The sequence below is a fragment of the Heptranchias perlo genome, chromosome 1, assembly GCF_035084215.1.
Source record: "Heptranchias perlo isolate sHepPer1 chromosome 1, sHepPer1.hap1, whole genome shotgun sequence".
In the NCBI taxonomy this organism is placed as follows: Eukaryota; Metazoa; Chordata; class Chondrichthyes; order Hexanchiformes; family Hexanchidae; genus Heptranchias; species Heptranchias perlo.
In genome coordinates this window covers 142,445,126-142,464,194 of record NC_090325.1, presented here as the reverse complement: position 1 = coordinate 142,464,194, position 19,069 = coordinate 142,445,126, and the positions used below count along the sequence as shown (strand labels likewise).

Sequence of the window (19,069 nt, the reverse complement as noted above, 5' to 3'; positions counted from 1 at the left end):
CCATATGTGTTTCAGTGGCATAAAACCCCATGCCAGGAGCATGAATTCATAAAATTTACCCTGTATCATTGTTTTTTTTTATTCGTTCATGGGATGTAGGTGTCGCTGGCGAGGCCGGCATTTATTGCCCATCCCTAATTGCCCTTGAGAAGGTGGTGGTGAGCCGCCTTCTTGAACCGCTGCAGTCCGTGTGGTGACGGTTCTCCCACAGTGCTGTTAGGAAGGGAGTTCCAGGATTTTGACCCAGCGACAATGAAGGAACGGCGATATATTTCCAAGTCGGGATGGTGTGTGACTTGGAGGGGAACGTGCAGGTGGTGTTGTTCCCATGTGCCTGCTGCTCTTGTCCTTCTAGTTGGTAGAGGTCGCAGGTTTGGGAGGTGCTGTCGAAGAAGCCTTGGCGAGTTGCTGCAGTGCATCCTGTGGATGGTACACACTGCAGCCACAGTGCGCCGGTGGTGAAGGGAGTCAATGTTTAGGGTGGTGGATGGGGTGCCAAGTAAATGTAAATAACTGAGAATGAGAAGTTTTGGGTGGAAATGAACAGAAGCTTTCTAAAATCTTCGGTAAATGGTATTGCAAATATATCTGAGAGGCCGGTTTCTTTCTGTAGCAATAAAGTGTTTAATATTTAATACCTTGTGTCAGTCATTTAGTACATTGATTCAGTAAATTTGCTACATTACAGTGATGGGCAAGCTGCTCTTATGTTTAGGTTGTCAGGGAACTGTGATAAACAACAGAAACAGTGCCATGGGAGATCTACTGCTGTTTATTGAGGTATTTTTTCCTCCATATTTTATGTAAGTGACAGTTTCATGCAGAAACAGTTGCAATGCTGTATAAAGTACATTAACATTGGATTAAAATCAGCGCTTGAACAGGTACAGGACATGTCTATGCTGCAGGACTGTACTGCACACATTAGTCAATGCAAGGCATTAATGGGGCACAGGATATGGAAAAATGCACTTGCAGTTACAAGAAGCTGGGAGATATTACATAAAAACTCCAATCTTTATTTAACACACAGGACATTCCTGCAGATTCTATTTCCTAGCATTAGTACTTTTTCATCATTTCAGCTAAACAGGAAAAAAACATTTTAAAATGAATACAATCGATAGTGATGGTTGTCTGGGTAACAAATACTGACTTGAATGACGTGGTGCTGATGGTTTCTATTCATGTAGGTCATGGCATTGTGTGAGAGAGCATGTATCATAGAAACATAGAATCTTACAGCACAGAAGGAGGCCATTTTGCTTATCATGCCTGTACCGGCTTTTTGAAACAGCTATCCAATTGGTCCCACTCCCACATTGGGTGAAAATTATAGCCCCCTGGATTTTCAGGAAGACTGCCACTCTATATAGTTGCTTGTCCTGCTGCTGTTATTTGTCCATGAAGACGATGATGAACTGTTTGGCTCAAGTAAATGATGTACTTGTGACTTGCTTCACACATCAATGCACAGCTGATTGGCTGATGTTTGCAGTGCTCCCAGTGGCATCTTAAAATGACCTCAGTGTCACTGGCAGTGCTGCACCTGTGGTGAACTTTGGCTTGCAGCACGTGTGACAATTGTGTCACAGCTTCCCTGGTTAATCAAAGCCCCCACAGACTCTGCTTCTTGGACAAGTGGAAATATGTGCACCTCTGGCTGTATATTGTGGTATGCGAAAACCCTTTGGTGGCATTATGGCAGCCGGAGTACAAAAAATGTAGCACCACAGCAATTACCACAAAGCCTCGTCAAGACCTCAGTGGCAACCAGGGATAAAAAAGAAGGGAGCAAATCTTCAGCAATGGCATGACAATGTGGCAATCTAATTTACTCTTCAAATTGATTTGAGTACGGAGCTCAGTGCTTAGCAACCCTGAATATCCCATTTATATGGGCTGAGAAATTAAACAAGGTTAAATGGCTGGCAAGGATGGTAAGTATTGTGAATTGCTTAATTAGACACTAATTTGCTGAATGTTTCCTGGAGCCAGCAGGCGTCCGATTGGAAATCAGATGAGATGAAAATGGGTGAAGATCTAACTCTCCGCACAATTTTCGAATCAGATTCTCTCGATTTCCAGAAAATCTACTGTACTCCTTCTGTTTGTTTCAGTGTCATAGGGCTCAATTTTGAAATGGTGGCGGGTTGGCAGCGGTCGGGGGTGGGGGTGTGAAGGTGCCCGTGGCAAACCCGCAAAAACAAAACTTACAGTTTACGACGCGATCGCATGGTGATTGCTGATGATTAACGTCCTCTCCGGGTTTCGTGTCCAGCAGCCAGCCTGATTGACAGGCAGGCTGCCGTCAGGAGCTGCAACGTGAGGGGGGGGTGGGGAGAGAAAGAGAAAAAGCGAGACGTCATCCGGCGCTAGAACGGAAGATTGGGGGGGGGGGGGGGGAGAGGGGACTATCGGGGGGGGAGAGGGGAAGATCGGGGGGTGAAGAGGGTTTCATCGGGGGGTGAAGAGGGGGTCATCGGGAGGGGTGAAGAGGGGGACATCGGAGAGGGAGACATCAGACATCAGAGCAGGGTGGAAAGGTAGGTTGATTTTGTGTTTTAACTCCCTGCAAGGGTTTTTGATGTACTTTTATTTCATTTCTTGTTCCCTGATCCGGCCTGGTTTCACCAGGCGTGAATCAGAAGCGGTGGGCAAGCCACCCAGGTAAGTTAAAAATCGTTATAACCAAGTAATCTGTCACAAGTAAAGTGCCTTAAGTACCTCAATGAGGTACATTTGGCTGTTTAACTGTCATCATGCACAAAGGTGCGTCCGTGGGAAAGTCGGAGGTTTGGAGCGAGCTTCCAAATTCGAACGGGATTTCTGCGATTTTTGGAGCCCCCTGCCCCCAATGCACCTGTAATCGCCCTGAAAAATTGAACCCATAGTGTGTGAGCTGTAAACTTAAGAAACAACCAGCCTTGGAAGATAGCAGTTTTGCTGCGTCTAACCACAGCCTAAGAATTAAAAGTTGGCTGTTGAGATTACAAAATCATTGAAGGAAACTGCATTAATTTGTATATGGGTTTAATTTCCTCTATTAACTACTTTTAGTTAATGCACTTACATGAATTCTGCGCTGTGCTGACGTGGTTATGATTTTTCACCCTGCTCCAATTGAAAGCACTTCTTTTAAACAGGATGATAGCACAGACAGGAATTTCTGTAGATATGTTAACTGATACAGTAAAAGTAGCTCACAGAGGAAAAAAAACCTCAATGCTGGCTCACCACCGTACAGTGGCTAAATCAATGAATCCAAAAATCCACAGATCTTTCCAATGCAGTCCCACTTGTCCACCAGGGGTGTCGAGGAAGGCTTGGGTGTCGAGTGGCTCTGCTGCACAGGAGGGGAGGAATAAGAGTGGCGGGACCATAATGATAGGGGATTCAATTGTAAGGGGAACAGATAGGCGTTTCTGCGGCCGTAAACGTGACTCCAGGATGGTATGTTGCCTCCCTGGTGCTAGGGTCAAGGATGTCACGAAACGGCTGCAGGGCATTCTGGAGGGGGAGGGTGAACAGCCAGTAGTCGTGGTCCATATCGGTACCAACGACATAGGTTAAAAAAAAAAGGGATGAGGTCCTGCAAGGTGAATTCAAGGAGTTAGGAGATAAATTAGAAAGCAGGACCTCAAAGGTAGTGATCTCAGAATTACTACCAGTGCCACTTGCTAGTGAGTATAGGAACAGGAGAATAGACAGGATGAATGCGTGGCTGCAGGGATGGTGTAGGAGGGAGGGATTTAGATTTCTGGGACATTGGGACCTGTTCTGGGGAAGGTGGGACCTGTACAAGCGAGATGGGTTCTACCTGAGCAGGACCGGGACCAATGTCCTCGCGCTGTTGGGGAAGGTTTAAACTAGAGTGGCAGGGGGATGGGAACCTTAGCGAGGAGTCAGAAGGGAGTAAAGTTTAGAGCAGCAAGAGAGGGAAGACCCAGGGGAGATTTACAATACAAATAGTACAAACAGTTGTTCAAGAACAAGTAAAAGGGAAAAGCATAGAGCAGCAGAAAGAAAGTGTACTTTAGGCAATTCAGATATAGTGAAAACTAGAAGGCGTAAGGCGATTAACTCAGCATCAAAGCTGAAGGTCAGGCTAGGGTGTGTGGCCCAACTAAGAGTTCGATATCCAAATGCACGGAGTATAAGGAATAAATTAAATGAACTACCGGTTCAAATTCAAATTGGAGGGTATGACATGATAGCTATTACTGAGGCATGGCTGCAGGAAGGTCAGGATTGGGAACTAATTATACCAGGTTATAAGGTCTTCAGGAGAGATAGGGAAAATGGAAGAGGGGGAGGAGTAGCCTTAGTGATTAGAGATGAAATCACTTCAATGATAAAGGAGGATATAACGAGAGGTAAGCAGCCAACAGAGACCTTATGGGTTGAATTGAGAAATAGGAAAGGATCTAAGACTATAGTGGGAGTTGTATATAGGACCCGTGGCAGCAGCTCTGAAGTGCTAGATTGTATAAATGCAGAGATTAGACAAGCTTGTAACAAAGGCATAGTGGTCTTAATGGGGGACTTTAACCTTCACATAGATTGGGAAAAGCAGACTAGCAACTGTCAGAAAGGTAGTGAATTTCTTGAGTGTGTCCGGGATAGTTTTCTACAGCAGTATGTCCTAGAGGCAACAAGGGGGCAATCCATACTAGATTTTGTAATGAGTAATGAACCAGATTTAGTTAACGGCTTAACTGTGCGTGAACATCTATCCAATAGTGATCATAACATGATCGAGTTCAATGTAGTGTTTGAAAGGGAAAAAAGTGAATCAGCTGCTAAGATTCTAGACTTGGGCAAGGCCGACTTCAATGGGATGAGACAGAGACTGTCCACAGTAAACTGGGTAAATCTGTTAATGGGTAAAACGACTGATGATCAGTGGGAAATGTTTAAAGAAACATTTAACGTGATACAGAATCGGTTTATACCCCTGAGGGGCAAGAACTCTACTTGCCAAAAAAAACAGCCTTGGACAACGAAAGAGGTAAGGGACAGTATAAGACATAAGGAAAGGGCATACAAAAATGCAAAAAATGGCACAGATCCTGACGAATGGGAAAGATACAAAGATCAACAAAGGGTCACAAAACAGATAGTAAGGGCTACAAAAAGAGAGTATGAAAAGAAACTCGCAAGGGATATCAAAACCAATACGAAGAACTTTTATAGTTATATTAGGAAAAAGAGGGTGGTCAGGAGCAGTGTTGGCCCTTTAAAAACTGAAAGTGGGGATATTGTCATTGACAATGGGGAAATGGCAGACATGTTGAACAATTACTTTGTGTCAGTATTTACAGTGGAAAAAGAGGATAGCATGCCGGAAATCCCAAGAAAACTTATATTGAATCGGGGACAGGGACTCGATAAAATTAACATAAGTAAAGCAACAGTAATGAAGAAAATAATAGCACTAAAGAGTGACAAATCCCCAGGACCAGATGGTTTCCATCCCAGGGTTTTAAAGGAAGTAGGTGAGCAGATTGCAGATGCCCTAACTATAATCTTTCAAAGTTCTCCAGATTCACGAACTGTCCCTCTAGATTGGAAAATTGCACATGTCACTCCGCTTTTTAAGAAAGGAGAGAGAAGGAAACCGGGGAATTATAGACCAGTTAGCCTAACATCTGTTGTGGGGAAATTGCTGGAGTCTATAATTAAGGACAGGGTGACTGAACACCTCGAGAATTTTCAGTTGATCAGAGAGAGCCAGCATGGATTTGTGAAAGGTAGGTCGTGCCTGACAAACCTGATTGAATTTTTTGAAGAGGTGACTAAAGTAGTGGACAGGGGAATGTCAATGGACGTTATTTATATGGACTTCCAGAAGGCATTTGATAAGGTCCCACATAAGAGACTGCTAGCTAAGATAGAAGCCCATGGAATCGAGGGAAAAGTATGGACTTGGTTAGGAAATTGGCTGAGCGAAAGGCGACAGAGAGTAGGGATAATGGGTAAGTATTCACATTGGCAAGATGTGACTAGTGGAGTCCCGCAGGGATCTGTCTTGGGGCCACAATTATTCACAATATTTATTAATGACTTAGATGAAGGCATAGAAAGTCTCATATCTAAGTTTGCCGATGACACAAAGATTGGTGGCATTGTAAGCAGTGTAGATGAAAACATAAAATTACAAAGGGATATTGATAGATTAGGTGAATGGGCAAAACTGTGGCAAATGGAATTCAATGGAGACAAATGTGAGGTCATCCACTTTGGATCAAAAAAGGATAGAACAGGGTACTTTCTAAATGGTAAAAAGATAAAAACAGTGGATGTCCAAAAGGACTTAGGGGTTCAGGTACATAGATCATTGAAGTGTCATGAACAGGTGCAGAAAATAATCAATAAGGCTAATGAAATGCTGGCCTTTATATCTCGAGGACTGGAGTATAAGGGGGCAGAAGTTATGCTGCAGCTATACAAAACCCTGGTTAGACTGCACCTGGAGTACTGTGAGCAGTTCTGGGCACTGCACCTTCGGAAGGAGGGAGTGCAGCGTAGGTTTACAAGAATGATACCCGGACTTCAAGGGTTAAGTTACGAGGAGAGATTACACAAATTGGGGTTGTATTCTCTACAGTTTAGAAGGTTAAGAGGTGATCTGATCGAAGTTTATAAGATATTAAGGGGAACAGATAGGATGGATAGAGAGAAACTATTTCCGCTGGTTGGGGATTCTAGGAGTAGGGGGCACAGTCTAAAAATTAGAGCCAGACCTTTCAGGAGTGAGATTGGAAAATATTTCTACACACAAAGGATGGTAGAAGTTTGGAACTCTCTTCCGCAAACGGCAATTGATACTAGCTCAATTGCTAAATTTAAATGTGAGATGGACAGCTTTTTGGCAACCAAAGGTATTAAGGGATATGGGCCAAGGCAGGTATATGGAGCTAGATCACAGATCAGCCATGATCTTATCAAATGGCGGAGCAGGCACGAGGGGCTGAATGGCCTACTCCTGTTCCTATGTTCCTAGAACGGGCCTCCGCTACCCATTTCTGGGATGCTTTGTTTGAGACACAGCCTACATCTATCCCAAACATGACCCCCCTATTGGCCTGCTGGCTTGTGTGCATACGAACATAAGAATTGAGAGCAGGAGTATGCCTCGAGCCTGTTCTGCCATTTGATAAGATCGTGGCTGATCTGATTGGGACGTCAACCCTACTTTCCCGACTACCTACTTTAACCTTTGACTCCCTTGTTAATCAGGAATCTGTCTAACTCAGCCTTAAAAATATTCAATGACCCTGCCTCCACCGCTCTCTGGGGAAGGGAGTTCCACGGACTCACGACCCTCTGAGAGAAAAAATTTCTCCTCATCTCCGTCTTAAATGGGAGACCGCTTATTTTAAAACTGTGTCCCCTAGTTCTAGTCTCTTCCACAAGGGGAAACATCCTCTCAGCATCTACCCCTTCAAGTCCCCTCAGGATCTTGTATGTTTCAGTAAGATTGCCTCTCATCCTTCTAAACTCGAATGTAAACATGCCCAACTTGTCCAACCTTTCCTTCTAAGATAACCCCATCATCCCAAGAATCAGTCGAGTCAACCTTCACTGTGTATGTGGAGCTCTCCTGGGGGTCCCAGCCTGGTTTCCCGAAGACTTAGATCTGTCATCAGACCCAATTGACCTCCTTTACAAGGCTATTTCAAAATGCCAGTTCAGCTTGGGGATTCCAATAAAGATCTGCCCATCTCTGCTTCTCCTGCCGCCCGCCTGCTCTGGTGGATGCCCATTGTGTCGAGGTGCCTGCCAGTGATATTTAACTTAGGAATTTCCCTCTTACCCCAGACACTCCAGCATGGTCTGCAATGGAGGTTCCCAACGGGCAGATCCTGGCACTTATATTCACTGGGACCGATGGCCCGCAGATTTTCAGACCCAATAACTTCTCCCCCAGTGATGCCATCATCGTCTACTCTTTCAAAATTTTCTTCTAAATCTGCAGATAAAAGGATGTTAAAGTCCTTCATATTGGGCTCGATATTAGGAGGGAGGCGGGTTGGCAGCAGGGGGTCGACTGGGCAGGTGGGTAATGCGCCCAGTGAATTCGGGGTGCTCCGCACGCGATCGCAGCCTAATTGAAGGCACTTACCTTGGCTTCCAGGTTTCGCTCTGGGAAGCTGCGCAGCTGGCGGACTGTGCAGCCGCATCATAGGCTGTCATCTGGAGGAGCCCTATTTAAAGGGGTGGTCCTCCACTGACTGATGATGCAGAAAGGAGTCAAAATTACAGCATGGAGCAGCCCAGGGGGAAGGCTGCTCCCTGGTTTAATGATGCCTCACTCCAGGTCCTACTGGATGGGGTGAGGAGGAGGAGGACAGAGATCTTCTCCCTTGCGGATGGGAGGAAGTGGCCTGCCTCTGCCACCACGAAGGCCTGGCTCGAGGTGGCAGAGGACATCACCAGCACCACCAACATATCACGCATCTGCATACAGTTCAGGAGGTGCTTCAATGACCTAAGTAGGTCAGCCGAAGTGAGTACACTTACTCATTCCCCTACACTCCATCTGCCACATCACCGCCCCACCCCACATCTCCTTCTGCACTGCCAACACTACTCTATCACATCACTCTTCACACCCACTCAAAGCTCATCCTCATCTTACCTGCACTTACTCACCTCACCAGTACTCATCCCAGCGCTACCACTCAACCCAATCCTCACACAATCTCATGGCTCCGTCTCATACTTACCCTCTCATACATCTCTTTCACGGTCAGCCTCACCCAACCTGCCACTACCTGTGCTGCAGCCACAGGGCATGCATCACATATGTGTAATAGGAAGCGTAAGGCAAACATGTCGTGAGCATGAAGGGGATACACAAGGGTGTTTGAGGGTTTGTCATAGTTGTTACTTATATTTAATTTCTGATCAACTCACATTACATATTCTATTGTCACCACTACTGCCATGTCTTTGCGAATCTTGTCTGGTTTGTGCAATAATGCCCTTTCCTGAGGATCACCGTGAAGACCCACAACTGATGCCACCCATTGCGTCACTGCAGAGTGGGTGTAGGTGTATTTGCAGGGCTCTTTTGTGCAGACGACTGAGAGATGTCAGCGATGTCCCCGGTGGCACCCTGGAAGGATGCGGAGGAGAAGTTGTTGAGGGCAGTGGTGACTTTGACAGCAACAGGTAAGAAGATGGTGCTCGGGCCAGCCGGGAGCAGCTCGGCATGAAGGAGGCTGTATATGTCCACGACTACATGTCGAGTGACTCTGAGCCTCCATGTGCACTGCTGCTCAGAGAGGTCCAGGAAGCTGAGCCTCGGTCTGTCGACCCTGTGGCGAGGGTAGTGCCTTCTGCGACGCATCTCTCTCTGCGGCTGCCCTTCCTCCTGCTGTGCAGGTGGATGTGTCACAGCACTATGTTGTGGAGCTCCACGTGTCAGAGGTGGACGGCATGGCCAGCGAGGCTGGTGATGCTGTTTGTCCTCCGAGGAGGTCATGACTGCAGTTATGGCGGCCCCCATCCAGAAGATGTACGTTTGAGGGGGTTCACAAGGTAGGTAAATGTGTCTGCACACTGGGGTTGAGATTCCATGTTGGTGAATTTTATTGTTAGGAGGAGGGTGGTGGAGGCCAAACTTTGTCCAAAGTGACAGAGTGGCCTCCTGCAATGAGTGAGGGCCTCCCCCCGCCCCACCTGTCAATGGACCTATGCAGCTGCCACAGGCTGGTGGCTGCAACACGTCCATTTCAATGCTCAGTTGAGATGAAAATCCCACCCCTCCTAAAATATCCTACAAATCAGGTCTGCTAACGACCTGAACTATCACATTAATTGCCTTAAGTGGGATCCCGCTGGCTTTAATTGCCGGCGGGTGTCCCGCATGCAGGGGCTGCACACGCATCTAAGCGCGTCACTGGGGAACCCGGAAGTGGATGAGTCAGAGCTGGGCTTCGGACCCGCCCCGGGAATCCCCGATTTTCGGAGCCCCCCCACCACGAACCCACCGGCTCGGTCGTCCAAAAATCGAGCCCAATGTAACCGAAATATCACTCCAGTGATGATGTGTTGCTGAGTCAGATGTTTTCCTCATCCAAAAGAATAACAATGCTGCACACACTTATGAGGCCATTCCCAATACACAACACTGTGAAAAGCTTACCAGTTGTCTGAAAAATTTGCCTATGTATGCAGGAGCCACTGGTTGCTTGGTGTAATATTTAGCAAATTAACTAGCACAGCCATTTAATAAGAAAAATTGCTGTTTCCAAGAAAGAGATTTGGTTCTGCAAACATCCTAAAAGTTTTTCTTTTTGTCGTTGCTCTAGGAATTTAACCTTGTTTACCCATCTAGTAAAACGTATTGTAGAGAACTAGCTGTCTGCTGACTTGTTTTCTTTGACTTCCACTTACGAACGTACAAAAATGTAGCACATGGAGCCTGCCCCATACAGTCGTGATGCCTGAAGCATCATGATTCATAACACCCCTACCCACTAGCAGCCATGCAATCTCCTGGAAGAGGAAAAAAAAACAGATAAAAAACCCAAGACCAATTTTGGGAGCAAAAAATCTGGAAAATTCCTCTTCGACTCCCTTAGGCAATCAGAACTAGTCCAGAAGACCACATTGACCATGATTTATATTACTTGGCTTTTGGTATTACAACCCACCTACCTTTTATATGCCATGATGTTCACTCTAGCCAAGAACTAGTCCAGCTCTCTTTTGAAGGTATACAGCGAATCCACACTGCATGAGCAGGCAATTTGTTCCATAGGTCTACTATCCTCCTTGTGTGTATGGTGGTGGAGTGTAGGTTGGATCAACTATACTCGCCCTTCTTAGATCCCCTGGTATTGTCTCCAACTACCACACTCCCTCCTTGGTTATATATTTCCCCACAGCTGCTTTCAATGCTTTGCCATGATTTGCTGACAGGAATTAACTTTTTTAGAATGGACAAGACCTTACATGCTTTTCTCCCCCTATTTGCTGCTGTGAAGTCCTGCACGCAAATGCCTATCTTCAGAGCTATTGACATTCATCCAGTGAAAGAAAGCAAGTTTGGATGTCTGGCAAGACTTTATGATTTGAACCCTCATCTTCTGATTACAGGTCCAGTGCTGGAGCTCCCAGATTGCTTCCTCTAATCTTGTCTTCAAGAAGGATACAAGTTACTAATATACAGAAAGAGTGATTCTGCAATCTTGTACTCCCAGCAGGAAGTCACACTTGCAGTTGGAAAATGCAATCATGATGAGCACGGGACAAAAATTCTGCAAGTCTAGTTTCACTGCTGGAAGTGCAGGATTACAGAATCACTCCTTGTATGTCATATTTTAAAGCAGAACTCTCTACGTATTACCTGTAGGTTCATGGTTACCATGTCCATGCTGTGACAGAGCTACCTGAAGTTGAAAAATGTTTGAGTGTTGCAATCACAATTTTGTTAGTTAATGCAAGTTGGGGCTTCTTGCAGAATCAGAGCTTCTCATCCCATGAGCCTCACATGCTGCTCTTACACATAAAGTTTATTAATACTAGAAGGTGTGAAGAGTCTGAAAGCCACATATCTACCCTCACGGCTAAAGAGAACAGTATGTCTTAGGGTAAATAGAATCACAGAGTGCTGGATTGTGTAGTGTCCACAAAAGTGTTTTTAGGAAAACCCTCCTGTAAAATCAAATCATTCCCCATAGATTAGCGACCATGGATCAGTAACTGTTGGTTTGCAATGGACCAGATCAGAACCCAAAAAGCCAACATGACGAAGCTTGATTGTGTTGGTTCCTCAGCTGAAAAAAAGAATGTGGGGGGGAGGATACGTCTTTGAAAGAGGAAAAGTATCTGAAACATATTTCAAAATACTTATTGGAGAGTGAAAAATGATATTGGTACCACAAAGAAGCTATTTATTTATCTGTATTTTACTTAGGTCCAATGGCAAGGAGTATGCGCTGAAAATAATCGACAAGGCCAAATGTAGTGGTAAGGTAAGAGGATTTGCTGCTGTCTATTGATTTTCTATGATACTTGACCAAGCTCTAGAATGTGTGATTGATATTCCTCATGCAGTAATACAAGTGGCAATAAACATGGAGTTGGCACTAACTGGTACATCACTGTATACAGAAGGTAGGTGGGGTACTGAGCAATGTGTCTGCTGGACACTGTGGTCTCCTGGAAGATGTTTAATCACCTTTTGCGGGGGGGGGGGGATTCAGAGAGGAATTTCTCAGATTTGTTTTCCCCTAAATTGGCCTAGGGTTTTTTCTGTGTTTTTATTTTGCCTCTCCCCCGAGATTAGGTGGCTGCTGGTAGGTAGAGAGACGATGAGGATAATGGTGTTAAATTGCACCATGATGGTATGGGGCAGGCTTGATGGATTAGCTGGTCTTTTCCTTTCTGCCATTTTTGTATATTCATGTACTCATATGGTTCTCGTCTGATAATACATCCAGATGGAAACCGAAGAAAGTTCCCAGTCATTTCCCAGTTATTGCTCATTCCATTTGATATCAAGACATCATCATTTGATTGTGAATTTATTCTGATGGCCGTTATTTAATTGTTTTCATCCTAATCTATCGGCGCAGGGAAAGACAATAAGATTGATCCTAAGTGTAAAGAGAATGAGTTACGAGGGAAGAGCAGAGAGGTTTGAGTGTTACAGTTTGGAAAGTATATCACACTATATAAAACACTAAATATTACAGATGAGGCAACGATGGCTAGGAATTTCCTCAGAGCTGCTCCTGGTTTGCCGGAATAATAAACAAACAAGGTTCCCACCACATTTCCGGTAAAGTTACAGCAGCAGAGCAGGAGCAGCTCCAAGGAAATTCCTGGCTATAAATTCTTACTTTGAAATAAGTCAGAAAGTAGGGCAAGAGGGCATAAATTGAGATTATTGAAAAGCAAATTTTTTAAATATAGAAAAGGGAACTGGAACTAAATGGATAGCTCCTTTAGGGAGCCAGCACAGGATCAGTGTTTTGAATGGTCTCTTTCTGTGCTGTAAAACTCTGTGATTCTATATCAGGAAGAGACTTTTTCTCAAAGAATGATCAATATTTTGAATAACCTACCAGGGGGAACACTAGAAGTGAAAACATTGGTTTTGTTCAGAAGCAGGAGTTTGGGGGGGAGTGAGAGGAGATAGTTGATTATTAGCAATTCCTGTTAAAAATCCATTCAATAATTATTTTTAAAAGACTTCAGATTTGGGTTTAAAAACTCCTGAAAATATTTGGTAAGGAGAGCATTTTCTAGAATTTGATCCTTGTTTAAGTTTGAGCAACATGCTTTGAATTTACAATCTCCATTGTAGTGAGTCTGCATTCAATCAGTTTAGTTTTCCATTCAGATCATCCAAAACTTAAATGGTTCAGTCTGTTCCCATCTCAAAAAAAATAGGCTAGAGTACGAGGGACAAATGTCTAATCTCCGACCACAAAGTCAGTTAGTGATGAAAATGTAGGTACCGACTTTATGAAATCACGCTTCTGGCAGATGCCTTGCCCACTGGGAGTGTATATCGGGAATTCAGACATATGCTCCCCACAATTTTGTGCACGTACCTAAAATTTTGATATACAGCCCCTGTTTGTTTCTTTGCAGAGGAGATCATAAGATCATGAGAAGTCGTATAGGGTGAAGATTGACTTTGAAGTTTGTGGAGATGACAATGCTCCTAGATTGTGCAATGGAAATGACATACAATGATTTTCACTTTCATCGTGTTCAAAGCAATTTTTGTTCTCCATGAGGAAACATAGCATGTACTGTCATTGCAATAATAATATGTGTAACAATGCGGATCAGAGCGCACCCCTGTAAAAGAATTCACCCACTTTTCTTCCATCCTATGCTCCCAGTGGCCAGTGATGGGTTACAATATTGCAACCCTGATTCACCAATGCTTGTGAGAACAGCTCCCAACTGGAAGTGCAGGATTGCAGAATCACCCTTATCTGGAATTTCTCACGGAGCTCAGTGGTCTCCGCAGGATGTTTTGTTGAATAAATTTAATTGACAGACAGTCCTGCGGAGCCCGCTGACCTCTGCTCTCAAGTTCCTAATATGCACTTTAGACATGCGAAGCTCAGTGCCAGGAGCACAAATTCATGAAGTATACCCTGTGGCGCTGGTAATATCTGAACCGAACTGGGCCAGTATGGTGTGAAGTCATGTTATGAATCCTTTCAGGAGACAGACTGTTGCATGTTGGGCATGGATAGAGGTTTTCAGTAAGAGGCTGATCGGCGATAGTGAGAATTAGTGGAGAGAATGGGGCATTTCTGAGCTGAGTGCAGTGTTTCACACGCTTTGGGCTCAGATGGAGGCTGGCCTATCTTTAATTTTTATTTGAAATGTAGCTTTATAACGAAGTGACTAGTTATTATCAGGAGTCAGTAGTGAAAATGAGCAAACATTTCTGATTTGTGTCTTTATCGCAATGGTCTTTTCAGGCCGTCTCGGGCTCCTTAGTTTATTCTTTGTTTCCAATTTTTTCCACTTCTAAATGCAATGACTTGTGCTGTTGTTTAATTCCATGGACGCCAGACACCCTTCAGTACCTCACCCAAGTGGCCATTCTTCGTGGGTGAGCCAGGATAGTGAGAGTGAGCGGGCCTAGTGTGAAAAACAGTCAGGTACCCTGTCCTCATCTGACATTGGCACATGCACTTTCCAGCAGGAGATATTGGACAGGGATCAGGAGATGTTTTCTTGGGGCTTGCTTTGTAAACCCAGTTGAGGAGAGAGGCAGCTTGGTCAGAAGCAAAAACAAACCAGCCACAAGATGGAAGTGAGTGACCCACAGAGGATTCAGTTGGTTCCTGAATCAGCTATTTTCTGGGCACCCACATGAAGGGGGACTGGAAAAGCTGATGTTTGCACCAAAGTGCAGGGTGGGCAACTACACAGACGTGAGGGCATTGGATTTGAGTTTTCACAGAAAATATGATCCCCAAGTGCTAATAAAAATCCTGAAATCCATTGTAACGATTCAACCACCTTGAAGCAGTGGCCTTTATTCCGGGCTGTGTTTCAGTTGTACATTGTTTATAAATTAATCAACTTTTTCAGGGCTATATCAGCTTTTTTGAAGCTGTTCGTCAGCTTTTCTGGGATTTGTAGGTTGACATGTATGGATCCTTTATTTCTTCACATAAGGCAAGCCTGGTCCTGTAATGAGAAGCAATTCGGGCATGGAGTTACAGCAAAGTAGAACAACTTCTATGCCAAACCACTCAGAAAACAAGGATTGCTCAAAGGACTTGCATGTTGAAGCAAATATTCTGATTAGATTAAATCGATTTTGTTTGTTGCTAATTGTGGATGGATGTAATACATTAGGGAAACAGAGCTTCATCTTGATTGGAATTGGATGTGGAGCCTTGCTGCTTTCACCAAAATGAAGTGTGGTTGCTATTGTTTTGAATTGAAGCCACTTTGTTGCTGTAGGTGAGATTTCTATTGTGCTTTTATTTTTAGGAGCACTTGATTGAGAACGAGGTGGCAGTGCTGCGGAGGGTTAAACATCCCAATATCATCATGTTAATTGAAGAGGTAGATACTCCAACTGAACTCTACCTGGTAATGGAGTTAGTCAAGGTAAGAGGACTGAACAAAATTGGAAACGGGACATAGAATTTACACAGAAATTACAACATGGAAACAAGCTGTTGGGCCAACCAGTCCATGTAGGTGTTTATCCTCCACATGAACAGTAGTCCTAATCCCATGTGCCCACCCTGTTCCCATAGCCCCTTTACCCCTTTATACAGGTCTGTTGAGGAAAAAATATAATTCTGTTCACTCGTTAAGAGCTTTAGTAGCAGGAATCAGGAAGATAAGTCAGTGTGGATACAATTGTATTTTTAACTTGACAATATTGGAATAACCTTATGTTTCATTTGGTCCTTTGTCTACCCCCTCCTGTCCCCCCACGAGATGCATCTCTCTTCCACTTGATGCTCTATCTGGCAGCCTACCCAAAAACTGAACAGCTAAGATAGTGAAAAGCATGCCTTGGACCTGAACTGTTGGGAAACAGGTATTCAGTAACTTGCGCGCTTACAATAATCTGGGGCCAGTTCATGTAGCCCAGCACAGCGGGGCCTGGACTGGTGCTCACCAGGTGCTGGCCACGCCTGCAGCATTTTCAGTTCACCTCATATCATAATGTGAGGTCAGCTCATTTAAATATTTTTTAGGTATTCCCAGTACACGATGAGCTGGGAGTGCCATGGGGGTTGGGGCCAGAATGTCGGGTGCCAGCAGACTAGTGAAAGGCTGCGAGCTGCTTGTGAAGCGTCAGCATATTTTTGGGCCCTGAGTAGGGATGCCAACTTTGGTTGGACATATTCTTGGAGGTGTCATCATATGAACTCCTGCCTCCAACTGCCCCACCCCCACACTGCTGCCATTGGTCGCCCGACATGTCCATACTCACGGTGCACCGCCTTCCCCCGCCAATTGAAAAACAAATAGACTCTCCGTTACCCGATTGGATGATTCTTGACTGTCAGTCAAACAGCCTTTTTTCCCCATGTCTGATATTTTTATAACTAATTAACAAAAGTGTTGAAAGAAATTTATTTTTAAAACACAATTTTTTATTGCCACTATGATTTTTTCTCCTGGGTTGCTAGCAGCAGTGTCCTGGATTTAATTCCTGAAGACTCCAGGGCAATCTGGAAGGATTAGGGTTGGCAACCCTAGCCCTGAGGGTGCTGAGGACTTTGGTCCCCTTCCAGATATTTGGCTGCTGACAACCAAAAAAGTTAGGAGCAAAAAAGAAAGGATGGCCCTGTAACAAGCAAAGGGATCATAATTAAACATGTAGAGAGATCAAAATTAACAAATTTTGAGGCGGGTCTCCCCTTCATTGTCCATTGGGAATAGGTTCCGTACATCTGGAGCATTACTGAGGCACTCCTCACATTATCGCGAGGCTTCCTCATTTGTTTAAATTTTTGGGCCTTAAAATGAGCCTTATGCATAGTTTTGGGCCTGCATTTGGGGAATGTAGAGCACAGTGATAAGTGGTAGGCCTCAGTCCTCTGTACCGAATAATACTGGTACCTACCTTCACATTATCAACCGCTTTGTGTCCATCTCCATTTTTAAAAAAAACCTCGCTAATTCCATATAAGGTCTGTGAGCTTAATGACTTCCTTCAACGAGACTTAACAAGACACTGCAAAACATAGATTTGTCTGTGACTAACACCAGTGCCGCTGTGTAATCATCCAAGATGGGATTGCACTTCTAGCAGGGGGAGTGAAGTAGACAGGATATAACAGTTCCCTATCATATGGCACTTTAACTCCATTTTCTTTGAGTTTCCACTTTGGCTTTGGTTTACACAATCAAAATAAATCAACTTTTCAGAAATATGAATTCCAAGATCTTACCCTAATTCGTACCCTGGTTGATGTGTTAGTCTTCCCAGAGGGAACATGGATCGATCCTTGCAATGTACCACTATGTAAATTCCACAACTATTTAGTGATCCGATGATAATTACAACCTTGACTATGCTTGATGGATTCCAAAGCTGCCTGTCACTAGAATCAAATCTCCCTATCACCCAGCTCCTTCAGCTCTGTCCTGGTTCAGCTTTTCACTTCAAAGTATGCCACACATGTGCAGCCATAGTTGTAGAATAGCTTGCTGATGGCCACTGTCGATGCTCACATCTGAAGAATGCTCATGCAGGTGAGGTACCCAGAGGACATCCAATCACTTTGAAAACCATAGCCCAGAATAGACTGCTGCCTGCAAGAGAGTAGGTGGAAGAGGAGAAAATCAGAGGAAATTTTGGACAAAAAAAAATCAAAACTGAGCTTGGATAAAAATCTCTGTGCAAGGTCATCACCTTTAGGGCAAAGTGCACAGCTACTGGACTGTTACAGATAGAATGCTATCGTTGTGACTGAAACACAACTGAGACTTGTGAAGACTGCTACAGCTACATAATGTAGGTGCGCGTATGTTTATCAAGTAAAGTTGCTTCGGTACTCAGCTTCACCATTAAAGTAAATTAGGGGTTTGATTACCCAAAGGCAGGCTTTCCTGTCCTGTCGCACAGGCTGTGGGACTGGTGCAGCCTTGCTCATTCCCTAAAATAAGAACGGACAACCCTGCAATTTCTGCAAGGGCCCTGACTAGATATGAAGAGTAAGTGTTCCGAGCCAGCGTTAAAAAGAAAGCCTGGGGGAGAACTTGGTTTTGGCCCATTTTTGGGTGCAAGATAGGCAACGCATTCGGCACATGCACCTGAAGCCAGAGGCCTGAGGCTCATACCAAATGGGGTCTTGGGCCTCTTCACCATAATTCTGGCGAGCTGCAGATGCCAATCGTCCTCCAGACCAATTTGGGCTGGCTGCAATGCCAACAGTGGTCCTTAGGAAGGTTCTGGGGGAGGGAGGGATTGGGAGGGGACGAGCATGGGCCATCATGGGCCCACAGTATTGCTATGGAACCAGGCGCAATGCTATTGCTCCTCCTGGCCCCATTTTAAGATAAGTTGATAACAAAAAAACCTACTGCTTTGTTGGCGACCTCCAGCAGTTCCTTTAATTAAAGCTGGTTAGGCCTCAGAAGAACCAGAAAAAGTAAGTGCAGCATACCAGTCACATGATCCACTCAGTGCTGACAAATTTCAGAGTGGGATTGTGAAACAGGGGTTAGACCCCTTATTAGCATATGCAAGGTGACTAAGGCCTGTTTAAGGCAGCTACCAGAGATGCCTAAATATTGCCTGACCCAATATGGCATCAGACATACTTCCGACACAGTTTGGGGACGGGACATAGCTCTGCATAATTGGTGCTTTTTGCCCCAGTTGTACATCCAAAGAACAGGCATTTTGCCCCCTCCACTTCTACCAGCCTTCTCCTTCAAATAACCAGGCACAGAGGATTACTTTAAAATAAAGGAATCATGACTGCTGCCTGGGAAATGGGCATTGATCTGCATGATCCTGGTTACTGACAACCTGGACATAGATGGAGTGGAACCCCTTATTGTTTCTAAATGCTGTCACATTATGTATAGGGGC

General features: G+C 44.6%; 1 protein-coding gene across 1 annotated transcript in view; it reads left to right on the top strand.

Annotated features, from left to right (window-relative positions):
• The window catches only part of dclk2a (doublecortin-like kinase 2a), a 434,705-nt gene that overhangs the window by 350,510 nt on the left and 65,126 nt on the right, over positions 1–19,069 (top strand). Inside the window, exons 8-9 of the mRNA XM_067992182.1 lie at positions 11,933–11,990; positions 15,496–15,615. Coding sequence (XP_067848283.1) covers positions 11,933–11,990; positions 15,496–15,615 — 178 coding nt within the window. The remainder of the gene's footprint in view (positions 1–11,932; positions 11,991–15,495; positions 15,616–19,069) is intronic.